Source organism: Gekko japonicus, unplaced genomic scaffold, assembly GCF_001447785.1.
Source record: "Gekko japonicus isolate JY-2015 unplaced genomic scaffold, Gekko_japonicus_V1.1 scaffold2133, whole genome shotgun sequence".
NCBI lineage: Eukaryota > Metazoa > Chordata > Lepidosauria > Squamata > Gekkonidae > Gekko > Gekko japonicus.
This window is the reverse complement of record NW_015163153.1, coordinates 55,464-68,286: the sequence shown is the minus strand read 5'-3', so window position 1 is coordinate 68,286 and position 12,823 is coordinate 55,464. Positions and strand designations below refer to the sequence as shown.

The 12,823-nt window shown below is 48.7% G+C and overlaps 1 protein-coding gene across 1 annotated transcript in view; it reads right to left on the bottom strand.

The window, feature by feature from the left end:
• LOC107106839 (ceramide synthase 4-like) overlaps positions 1-12,823 on the bottom strand; it is a 44,506-nt gene that overhangs the window by 10,969 nt on the left and 20,714 nt on the right. Inside the window, exons 5-8 of the mRNA XM_015407054.1 lie at positions 10,184-10,234; positions 9,654-9,746; positions 6,642-6,770; positions 1,767-1,873 (exon numbers count right to left, since the gene is read on the bottom strand). Coding sequence (XP_015262540.1) covers positions 1,767-1,873; positions 6,642-6,770; positions 9,654-9,746; positions 10,184-10,234 — 380 coding nt within the window. The remainder of the gene's footprint in view (positions 1-1,766; positions 1,874-6,641; positions 6,771-9,653; positions 9,747-10,183; positions 10,235-12,823) is intronic.

Here is a 12,823-nt window from a genome sequence, read left to right as displayed (position 1 = left end):
GCCCCGACAGCAAAGCCCATTTGGCTCTGAGCCACCGGGCCCAACAAACCTACCCCGGCCCCCCCCCCACGGCAACAGTGGTGAGGCCACTCTCCCCTTGTGTCTCCCAGCCTACCCATTCTCAGTGCTCCTTTGTGCACGGACAAAGCACTACAGGAAAGTCGTCTGAATGTGATTCTACGTACAAAGGCATCAAGTTTCTCTTCAATGCACTATTTGACCCATGCGCAAGGGAGGATGTGCACTTCAGTAAAACACCACACACTAAAGAATCTCAGATGTCATCCCATGTACAATTGCATAGATTGTTTAGAATACTTCAACTTTCAACCTTGTACATGTGCAAATCAGTAAAGCAGAGGGGGAAAAGACGTGTGTACTGAACGTGTGGCATTTTTGCTCTTAAAACTGGATGCTCACCCAACATGCCCCCTTCGTGCGGATCTCTAAATTCGCACATCGGGGGCACTTGTGGGGCAGGGAGATTTTCCTGCACATTTGGGGCAATACCCAGATGTGCAGAGAAATCTGAAAACTTGGAAAAAATATGCAGGTGATATTTAAATCCCCCCCAAAAGTAAAAGAGCATTCCCTGCGCAGGCACAGGGAACGCTTTGAGAACGGCTTCGACGACGCCACCACCAGGGAGGGAGAGGGGTGGGAGAAGGCTTGGCCAGCCGGCGGCTATAAGCTGCTCAGCTCTCGCCACCAGGGGGGAGAAAGTTTGGCGGGCCGAGCTCAGGCCTCACTACCACCACCGCTGGGGGAGGGAGGGAGAAAGTTTGGTGGGCCAGCCAGGCCTCATCACTGCCGCCACTAGGGGAGGGGGGAGAGAGAAAGCTTGGCGGGCCAAGTTCAGGCCTCGCCGCCGGTGCTGAGGGAGGGAGGAGAAGGCTTGGAGGGACACAGGCCTCATTGTGGGTGCCAGGGATGGGGGGTAGGGGGAAAGGCTCACCTACGGCTGCTTCCTTCTCCTCCTGTGGAGCTTCTCCTCCCCCCTATGAGTATCGCGGGTCCCCCTTCTTGTCTATATACTAATAGTCAAGGCGCCCCTGCGTGCGGATATCTAAATCCGCACATCGGGGGCACCTAGGGGGAAAACAGATTTTCCTGCACATTTGGGGTAATCCCCAGATGTGCAGAAATATCTGAAATCTATAAAAAACTATAGGGGGGATACTTAAATCCCCCCAAAAGTAAAAGAGTGTTCCCTGTGCATGCACAGAGAAACACTCTGATAACTGCCTCGCCACCGCCACTGGGGGGGAGGGAGAAGTCTTGGCCGGCCGGCAACTGTGAGCCGTTCAGCCCTCACCACCACTGCTGGAGGGAGAGAAAGCTTGGCGGGCCAGCCAGGCCTCGCCACCACTGCGAGGGGAGAGTGGCCTCACCACTGTTGCCGTGGGGGGGGGCGGGGGAGGTTTGGTGGGCCCGGTGGCTCAGAGCCAAATGGGCTTTGCCGTGGGGGCCAGGCAGAGGCGGGGAGAAGTGCAGAAGGCTCACCTGTGGCGGCTTCCTCCTGCGTGGAGCTCCCCCCTATGAGTATCGTGGGTCGCCGCTTCTTGTACTTTATATATGATCGGGGTAAGGTTAAGAAGAATGACTACCGCATCACATCCAGCTGCCCCACAGTGGCTTATAACCACAGATGGTCCTTTCCAGTTCCGTTAATTTGTCTGAAACCAACCTATGGCAGAACCAACCTATGTCATGAGACAGAATGGAAAGCTGCAGACTAAGAGAGGTGACCTGGAACTGAAACTTACTTGTTGGGAAAAATCACCAGGGTGGTGAAGATGTAAACGGCGGAGAAAACAATGAAGAGAGTTTCACAAGCCCTGCGCCATTTCAGGTAGTGTAATATCTTGTTGGGCTGGGGACACAAAACAGACATAAGGAAGTCCTCCTTTGAACAGGGCACATTATTCATTTAGAGAAGAGAAGAAGAAGAGATTGGATTTATACCCCGCCCTTCACTTGGAGTCTCAGAGCGGCTTACAAACTCCTTTCCCTTCCCCTCCCCACAACAGACACCCTGTGAGGTGGGTGGGGCTGAGAGAACTCTGACAGAAACTGCTCTTTTTCAAGGACAGCTGTGCCAGAGCTTCTGACTGACCCAAGGTCACATCAGCAGGTGCAAGTGGAGGAGTGGGGAATCAAACCCAGTTCTCCCAGATTAGAGTCCGCACACTTAACCACTACACCAAACTGGCTCTCATTTATATCCAGTCTTTCACCCTAAGGAAGATCCAAAGTAGCTTACATCAGTCTCCGCTCTTCCACTTTATCCTTATCAACTGGCGGAATTCCCTGCTGCAAGAAATAATATTCAGACTGCTTTATGAGAGGATGGGGGTGGGGACTGCTTTATGAGAGGATTCATGGAGGGGAGAACCATTAATATTAGCCATGGTATCTCCATAGAACCTCCATGTTTAGAAGCAGTATACCTCTGAATGTCAGTTGCTGGGAAGGGTTGACAGCAGGAGGAATCTTGGGCCTCCGCGTCCCTATTTAAGGAACTCCTGGCACATCTGGTTGGCCACTAGGGTTTCCAGCCAAGAGCAAAAGACGGGGTGGTGGTGCAGAGAACAAAATGGTGTCCCATGATGCCATTTCTGGCTGCATACCCAGAAGTGACATCAGTGAGTTGCAGCACGCTCTGGGATTCCCTGAAGCAGGTAACCCATAACATGTCAGTGATGTCAGTTCCACTTCCACTGCCAGAAATGGTGCTGTGAGATGCCATTCCAGACCCTCCATTTCCCTCACCACCAGTCAACAGAGTTAGGGTGGGGCAATGGAGGGCGGCCCCCTCATGGATCACTGCCTTGTCGTGGCGAGGGGGCTTGTGTAGTTCAGTGAAGCTGTGGGCTATGCCGTGAAGGGCCACCCAAGACGGACAGGCCACAGCAGAGAACTCAGACCAAGCGTGATCCACCTGGAGAAGGAAATGGCAACCCACTCCAGTATTTTTGCCAAGAAAACCCCATGGACAGTATCAAAAGGCTAAAAGATATGACGCCGGAAGATGAGCCCCTCAGGTCGGAAGGTGTCCAATATGCTACTGAGGAAGAGCAGAGGACAAGTACAAGTAACCCCAGAAAGAGTGAAGCGGCTGGGCCAAAGCCGAAAGGACGCTCAGTTGTGGATGTGTCTGATGGTGAAAGGAAAGTCCGATGCTGCAAAGAACAATACTGCATAGGAACCTGGAATGTAAGATCTATGAATCAAGGTAAGCTTGACGTGGTCAAAAATGAGATGGCAAGACTGAACATCGATATCCTAGGAATCAGTGAACTAAAGTGGACAGGAATGGGCGAATTTAACTCAGAAGACCATTATATCTACTACTGTGGCCAGGAATCTCGTAGAAAAAATGGTGTGGCCTTTATAGTCAACAAGAGAGTGCAAAAGGCAGTACTGGGATACAATCTCAAAAATGACAGAATGATTTCTGTCCGATTCCAAGGCAAACCATTCAACATCACAGTAATCCAAGTCTATGCCCCAACCACTGATGCAGAAGAGGCTGAAGTGGACCGGTTCTATGAAGACCTACAACACCTCCTAGAACTAACACCAAAAAATGATGTCCTCATCATCATAGGGGACTGGAATGCTAAAGTAGGAAGTGAAAAGGTAACTGGAATAACAGACAAGTTTGGCCTTGGAAAGCAAAATGAAGCAGGGCAAAGGTTAACAGAGTTTTGTCAAGAGAACACACTGGTCATAGCGAACACCCTTTTCCAACAACCTAAGAGGCGACTCTACACATGGACATCACCAGATGGGCAACACCGAAATCAGATTGACTATATAATTTGCAGTCAAAGATGGAGAAGCTCTATCCAGTCAGTAAAAACAAGACCTGGAGCTGACTGTGGTTCAGATCATGAGCTACTCATTGCAAAATTCAGACTTAAACTGAAGAAAATTGGGAAAACCACGAGGCCATTCAGGTTTGACCTAGATCGCATCCCTGATGAATATACAGTAGAGGTGAAGAATAGATTCAAGGGTCTGGATTTGATAGATAGAGTGCCTGAAGAACTATGGACGGAGGTTCGTGACATTGTACAGGAGGCAGCAATCACCACCATCCCAAAGAAAAAGAAATGTAAGAAAGCAAAGTGGCTTTCTGATGAGGCTTTACAAATAGCAGAGGAAAGAAGGAAAGCGAAAGGCAAAGGCGAAAAGGAAAGATTTACCCAACTGAACGCAGATTTCCAGAGAACAGCAAGGAGAGATAAGGAGGCCTTCCTGAATGAACAGTGCAAAGTAATAGAAGAAAACAATAGAATGGGAAGGACTAGAGATCTCTTCAAGAAAGTTGGAGAAATCAAGGGAGCGTTCCATGCAAAGCTGGCCATGATAAAGGACAAAAACGGTAGGGACCTAACAGAAGCAGAAGAGATTAGGAAAAGATGGCAAGAATACACAGAAGAACTATACAAGAAAGACCTCGATGTCCTTGACAACCACGACGGTATAATCACTGACCTCGAGCCAGACATCCTGGAATGTGAAGTTAAATGGGCCTTAGAAAGCATTACTAACAACAAAGCTAGTGGAGGTGATGGTATTCCAGCTGAGCTATTCAAAGTCTTAGAAGATGATGCTGTTAAAGTTCTGCACTCCATTTGCCAGCAAATTTGGAAAACGCAACAGTGGCCACAGGATTGGAAAAGATCAGTATACATTCCAATCCCAAAGAAGGGCAATGCCAAGGAATGTTCAAACTATCGCACAATTGCACTCATATCACACGCTAGCAAGGTCATGCTCAAGATCCTACAAGCTAGGCTTCAACAGTACGTGGATAGAGAACTGCCAGAAGTACAAGCTGGGTTTCGAAGAGGTAGAGGAACTAGAGATCAAATTTCCAACATTCGCTGGATTATGGAGAAAGCAAGAGAGTACCAGAAAAATATCTACTTCTGCTTCATTGACTATGCTAAAGCCTTTGACTGTGTGGATCACAACAAACTATGGCAGGTCCTTAAAGAGATGGGAGTACCAGACCACCTCACATGTCTCTTGAGAAACCTGTATAAGGGCCAAGAAGCGACAGTTAGAACCGGATATGGAACAACTGATTGGTTTCGCATAGGAAAAGGAGTACGACAAGGATGTATATTGTCGCCTTGCTTATTTAATATATATGCAGAGTACATCATGCGAAATGCTGGCCTAGATGAATCACAAGCAGGAATTAAGATTGCGGGGGAAAAGATCAACAACCTCAGATATGCAGACGATACCACTCTGATGGCAGAAAGTGAAGAGGACCTCAAGAGCCTCTTGCTCAGGGTAAAAGAGGAGAGCGCAAAAGTGGGCTTGAAGCTCAACATCAAAAAAACTAAGATCATGGCATCCGGCCCCATCACTCCTTGGCAAATAGAAGGGGAAGTCGTGGAAGTAGTGACAGACTTCACGTTCCTGGGATCCCAGATCACCGCAGACTGTGACAGCAGTCATGAAATTAAAAGACGCCTGCTCCTTGGGAGGAAAGCGATGGCGAACCTAAACAGCATGATAAAAAGTAGAGACATCACCCTGCCAACAAAAGTCCGCATGGTCAAAGCAATGGTATTCCCAGTAGTCATGTATGGCTGCGAGAGTTGGACTATAAGGAAGGCCGAGCGCAGAAGAATAGATTCTTTTGAACTATGGTGCTGGAGAAGACTCTTGAGAGTCCCTTGGACTGCAAGAAGAACAAATCAGTCAATCCTCAAAGAAATCAACCCTGACTGTTCCCTGGAAGGCCAGATAATGAAACTGAAGCTCAAATACTTTGGCCACCCAATGAGAAGGGAGCACTCACTGGAGAAGACCCTGATGCTGGGAAAGATTGAAGGTCAAAGAAGATGGGGCGGCAAAGGATGAGATGGTTAGACAGTGTCATCGATGCAACGAACATGAAGTTGAGCAAACTTCAGAGGATGGCGGAAGACCGGAGGGCCTGGAGGGAGCTGGTCCATGGGGTCGAGAAGAGTCGGACTCGACTGTGCGACTGAACAACAACAACAATGGAGGGCGGGGGCAGGAATCCCCTTGCCCTCAGAGGAGAATAGGATGCTAGAGTGGCCCCTTGGCCTGATCCAGCAGGGCTGTTCCTACCACAGTGGCAGGTTTTAAAAAGAGGTTCTAATCCCTGGTGAGGTTAACTGAAATGAAGCATTATTATGTGCATTTCCTTATAGTTCTCCATTTTCATTTGCTGATACGCTAAACAGATGCGTATCCCCTGCAAACATCTGCGCCTGCTGCTCCAGAAGATGAAGAGGAGGAGGAGGAGGAAGAGATTGGATTTATACCCCGCCCTTCACTACCTGAAACAGTCTCAGAGCGACTTACAATCTCCTTTCCCTTCCTCTCCCCACAACAGAGACCTTGTGAGGAAGGTGGGGCTGAGAACTCTCTCAAGAACTGCCCTTGAGAGAACAGCCCTGAAAGAACTTGTGACTGACCCAAGGTCATGCCAGCATGTGGATGAGTGGGGAATCAAACCCGGTTCTCCCAGATTAGAGTCTACGCTCCTAACCACTACACCAAACTGGCTCTCAAGCAGCTTTCCCAATGGGGACAGGGGGATCCAGGACACTTTCCCTCTCGCAGTGGTCGTGAGCCTCACTCACCTCCAACAAACAGTCGGAAGCATCGTGTATAATCATGACCAGGGTGCCGATGCGGATGTAGTTGGCACAGTATGAGAAGCTGATGAGGAAGATGGTGGCAGCGTGGTGGATAATTTGCATTTTGTGGTCCTGAAGAGGGGGAGAGGAGACAGCTGAGGGACCGCTGGGGGCACAAAGGAGACTCACGTGTATGGAAAATGAATATAAAGATTACTAAAGCGACCTCTTATAAGGAAAAAATATATAAAATGTTTTATAGATGGTATATCCAGACAAATTAGTTAAATTCTATCTTGACCTACCAAATGAGTGTTGGAAATGTCAAAAGGTCGGTTCGGCAGAGAAACAGCAGAGATGGACAATTCAACTTCAATTTTGAGAGGACACAACAAAGAAAATTTCGAGGACACATGGTCAAGATTTTATAAATGGATAGAAAAGTATAACATATAAAATTTCCAGACATATAATCAAAATAAAAGGAAATAAGAAATATATGTTTAATTATAAGCAAAAGGTATATATGAAAATTAAAAGGTGGATAAAAGAAATGAATGTTTTGGCTATAGTATGAGGTCAATAATTAGGTAAGTAACGATAGAAACGGATTCCCCCAACCTGTATTTATGTATGTTTGTCTTTTGTATGTCTTACTTATGAAATAATTTTTTTAAAAATTAAAATACTGCAGACCGAGTTGCAGTTAAGGTAAGCCAAGGCACCACAATCTCCTTTCCCTTCCCCGCCCCACAAAAGACACCCTTGTGAGGAAGGTAGGGCTCGAGGACTGCTCTTGAGAGCTCTGAGAGAACTTGTGACTGACCCAAGGCCACACCAGCAGCTGCATGTGGAGGAGTGGGGAATCAAACCAGGTTCTCCCAGATTAGAGTCCGCGCACTTAACCACTGCACCAAACGAGTGTGGCCACGTCTTGGCCATGACACTAACCCACTTTTCATGCAGCTAGGCTGGGTCTGTGAGTGCCGCCCTTGGCTCTCAACCTGCTCTGCAAAATGCCAACTCCACTCCATCCGCCAGCAGTGAGTCCAGCCCCTCCAAAGCACCAGCCTTCTTCACCAGCACTCCTTCTGTCTCATCTGCTCAGGAGGAACTGAGTCAGGCATTCCCCTCAATGGTCCCTCCCTTCCTGCCCTGTTACAACTGCTTGTTCTCCATTGACTCCTTTTGCAAGACAAAGGCCGTGCCCATACGAGCCGTTTGGGCGAGAGAAGGACGGATCAGGGCCGGAGCAAACGGGCGCGATCCCACATCAACATCTGGGGAACGTCGTGCTACCGTCTCCGATCCGTCCCATCCCGCCCTTACAGCACACCAAAAAAGAACCACCTACCTGGGTGGTTTTCGATTGGGCCGCTGCAAGTGCGGCCGTGGGATTGCCGGCGCGTCCTTGCGCCGGCGCATCCCCGGCTCCTGGACGAACTGCGCATGTGTGAGCATGCGCAGTTCGCCAGGCTCCCCTTCGCACCGTCGCTTTCTCCCCGGCATCTGATCATGCTGGGGAGCGACGGCGCCGCGGCTGGGGGGATGTGTGAGATCCTGCCGCGGCATGTCAACTTTGATGCGGCTCGAATTAGCCGCAGTTCGAACGTCGTTTTCCCTGCCGTGTGGCAGGGACCAAAGTCATTCAGCCTGGGCCCAAGGAGACCACCACACTGAGAGTACAGTGAAGACCCTGGCTTTGTTGTTGTTCAGTCGCACAGTCGAGTCCGACTCTTCACGACCCCATAGACCAGATCCTGCCAGGCCTTCCTATATTCTGCCGTCCTCTGAAGTTTGCTCAATTTCATCATCGTTGCATCTGTGACACTGTCTAACCATCTCATCCTTTGCCGTCCCCGTCTTCTTTGACCTTCAATCTTTCCCATCATCAGGGTCTTCTCCAGTGAGGGCTCCCTTCTCATCGGGTGGCCAAAGTCTTTGAGCTTCAGTTTCATTATCTGGCCTTCCAGGGAACAGTCAGGGTTGATTTCTTTTAGGATGAACTGATTTGATCTCCTTGCAGTCCAAGGGACTCTCAAGAGTCTTCTCCAGCACCATAGTTCAAAATAATCTATTCTTCTGCGCTCGGCCTTCCTTATAGTCCAACTCTCGCAGCCATACCTGAATGAAATACAGTGCAGCTATTGGGGGCTCCACCCCCTTCCTTAAAGGGCCATCCCTATAAGATTTCCTTCTGAAAATGGTAAGGGATTTCATTGCTTTATGCAGGGGAAGGGTAGGGGGTGTTTTTGCATTTCATTTATGTCTGGGGTGGCTTTTGTGGGGGGTGTTTGTGCTGCATTTAAATTTGATTTATTATTAGTATTATTAGACTCATAGAGCTGGAAGGGACCTCCAGGGTCATCTAGTCCAACCCCCTGCACAATGCAGGAAATTCACAAATACCTCCCCCCACACACACACACCCAGTGACTGCTGTTCCATGCCCAGAAGATGATTTTTTTAAAAAAACCCTCCAGGATCTCCAGCCAAAATGGCCTGGAGAAAAATGGCTGCCTGGCCCCAAAGTGGCGATCGGCATTTCCCTGGGCGTGTCAGAAAGGGCCGCGAGAACGAAACACTGAGGCAGCCCTCCCTGCCCTCCCTCTCATAATCTTCCTACGTTCTTTAATCAATAGGCATGATCTGCCTATTGTCTTTGTTATTACTTAAAAGTACAGTTGTTTAGAGACAGACAGAGAAAAATAATGGCAGCCCCGATAGAAAAAAGTTTTTGCCCCACAAGACACAAAATCTGGTTACAGGCCTGGCTACATTCCCACGTGGGCTTCACGAGTGACCTCCTGCCTGCCCCTGTTCGCTTCCGAAAGATCTGCATTAGAATGAAACTTGACTGATGTTTTTCAAGGCAAGGTTGTAATTCCTCGCAACACCCCATGTCATATCATAACCTAGGAGAGAACCCAGCGGGAGGGACCCCGGCAGGCCGATACCTGAAAGACACTTCAGGAGGGGCGTTCCTTCGACCCTTGTCTGACACCCGCCACTCACCTTCCTCTTCACTTCAAAAGGGGAGGTGATGACCAGGGAGTTGTAGAACGAAAGCTTCATGATGTAGTAGACATAGATGGAAGGCTCGAGTGGCTGGGAAGGAAGCAAAGGAGAGAAAGGAGGGGCTGAGTCTAGTTATTCCAACAACCCCCCAAATTCAGCTCAAGTGATCATCTGGTTGCCCCCACTGCAGCCAGTATCCAGTGGCCCGGCCGTGGTCTCTTCCAGGGCAACAATAAGGAAACTTGGTGGAATTTCAGCCTCTTGGGGGCAGTGTTCCCTCTAAGCTGAGTTAGTGTGAACTACCTAAAAATTGTTTAGCTTCCAGCTCACACATTCTTGTCTTCACTCAGGAAGGGTGGCTCCAGAGCAAACTAATTTATGCAGTGGCCAAATCGCCCGCTCACAGCTTTAATTCCAGAAGTAGTGAAGCCGGGCAGATGGAGCAGCCCTTTTCTTGCAGCTGTGCTTTCGAACCGCTGCAGTCTCTGCTTACTTGTTTCCATACTGACGGTTTCTTGGCCACTTACCTGCTGCGGGTACCCAGTCCAGCACTCGCGGAAGTCCCACGACCAGGGTTTCTGCAACGAGACAGAATGCTGGAGAACTGCATCCCACCACTCTGTACATTAGTCACAAGAGAGCTCGACACAAACGGGGGGGTCCTCCCCTCAGCCACCATGCAAGGACGCCTTTGACCAGAACAATCCAGCTGTTGCCCTGGGCCCAGAGGTGTAGGAAGCGGCTTCACATAGACCACAGGGCCCACTGGCCCGTGGTCACCCATCGCGGCTGCAGATAATCAATACTTCCCTTTTGTCAAATTCCTGGAGACAGGTGTGCTCCAAGCTTCGCCCCAAATATCCCATGCTTACCTCCCTCAGTGAGGTGTGAGACGATTCCCCGATGGGACTGCCTTGATTGTCACTGCCCATGTTCATGTGGAGCAACTCTGTGACTGCACAGTAGCTGCCCATTCAGTTCATTGCAACATTCGTTCTTGCAATGCTACCCTCTGGATTTCTTCCTGCAGTTGCCATTTCACGTTAAATTTCTGAAATTGCCACTATTACACCATTGCCGTTACTCCTACCACTAGGCGATAGTCCTGGTGTCGTGGTTGATGGTTCTGTTGCCAGAGGCGCTGCCTTTTACTATTGGGTAGCCCCAATAGCAAGGGCACCCCACTTCTAACCTGATCCAGAGACCCACAAAACTCAGGCCAAGAAAGGCACTCCTGGTTCTGAAACATAGAGCTAGCCACAGCTCTGAAAAAGGGGTCTCCATTTTCAGGTGACAGGCAACCCCAGAGCAAGCCTCCAGTCTTCCCCCTCCACCCAGCACAGATTATGCTTATGGAATGACAATGAGTTCTAGCAGGTAAAGTATCTACATTTCTGAAGTCTATTTAATTCTTTGTCTGAATCCTTGTCTTTTCTACTCTGTCCCTCAAGATATCGGGATAAACCAATCAAGCATTCAAATTATTAACGATCCTTCCTGATGCTAATCAGAGACGTCTCCCACCTTTTGTTTACCCTGGCCAGGACCATTAGTGGTCAGATAATCCATTCAACTAGCCACCCAGCACCTGGCTTCTATTGTTAAATCCAGACCTTGCCTCTCTGGAAGCTCATTGGTCACATCTAGGCCTTGCCCATCCTGAGGCCACACACCCCTGGGACTCATCATTGGTCCAGGAAATCTATTGTTCTCACCTGAGACCAGCCCCCAGGACCGCCCATTGGTCTGCATTGTCTTCCATAGGGTATATCCCAGTGTAACCATGGCCTCAGACCGTGTGTCTTCTGCCATAATCCAAAATGGCAGTCCACCCCTGAAATCTCTGAGTTTAGGCCACAATCCTTTCTTCATGGACCTCTGCACATCTGGACAGGTTGTATCACCCATCTATAAGCTATCAATCACCTCTGCTTCCTTATAGTTCTATATTGTGTGTGAGAGTGTTTGAATATTGTTTGTATGCTTGAGAATGTTGAGTAAAGAAATCATTATTTTAGCCACCCAGTTTCTGTGTCTGTTCCTGGGTTCTTGGGAATTCTAACTCTGCTATACACAGGTCAGATCCTATAGATAAGCCAATTGCATATTAATAATTATAATTCCCCATCTTTATTAAATAATACAGCAATTTGGCTAACAGTTCCTTCTAATTTTTTCTCCCTACCAAACAGAGCAGTTCACAATCCTGAGCAGAATGTATCTGCTGTAATCTTAAAACGAGAGAGAACCATGGAAGAAGAGTACATAACAAAAATACCGTGGAGAATAACGAAAATAAGTACGCAAAAAATGTGTTTATATGTGGGTAAATGAAAATGCATTAACAATAATAAAGTCACAATTTTTCAGCATTCAGAGACAATATCCACATTCAAAGTGCATATTGCATGTAAAAGTCCAAATCCATATCAAAGCAAACCACACAACATACACTTTGAATGTGGATATTGTCTCTGAATGCTGAAAAATTGTGGGAACGCTGGGCCCGTGGTATACTAGCACTAAGCTGCTCAAACTGAACCAAAAACAATTTACAGAGCTATACATTCACCAATAGACTTTTCAGGCCATGTTGGGGTGGTTTCCGAGGAATGATGGCAACCAGGGGTCATTTCGTAGAAAAAGAGGTGCAGGAGCTCATTTGCATAACTTATTTGCATATGCCACACCCCCTGACATCACCGGAAGTGTGTCAGAAGGCAACACCCACCGCTCCGGCTCCACGGGACTGTTTTAGATTGCTAGCTATGGGGGAGGGGGGACGTGCAGATCTGTCCTCGCAGAGGAGGGAGAGCTTGTACCTGAATAAAACTTGGCCTTAAAGGTGCCACTGGACTGTTTTGGGCCGGGGGGTTGGGGGGACTCTGCAACATATTTGGCTGCTTCTTGCTCTGACTGAGGGCTGCTGGGAGCAGGGGGTGGGGCTTGTTGCATGTGCCCACCCCCTGGGCTCTTTACTGCCGGAGCTCCGCTCCTGTGCGCTCCTGCAGGAAATGACCCCTGCCTTTGGCCATCCTGTAGGTTTAGCTGGCAACCTGAATTCCCATGGATGAGCTAACATGACACATTGGGGAGACAGCATGGTGCAAGGGTTAGAGTGTCAGACTAGGATCTGGGAGACCCAGCTTCGAATCCCTGCTCAGCCA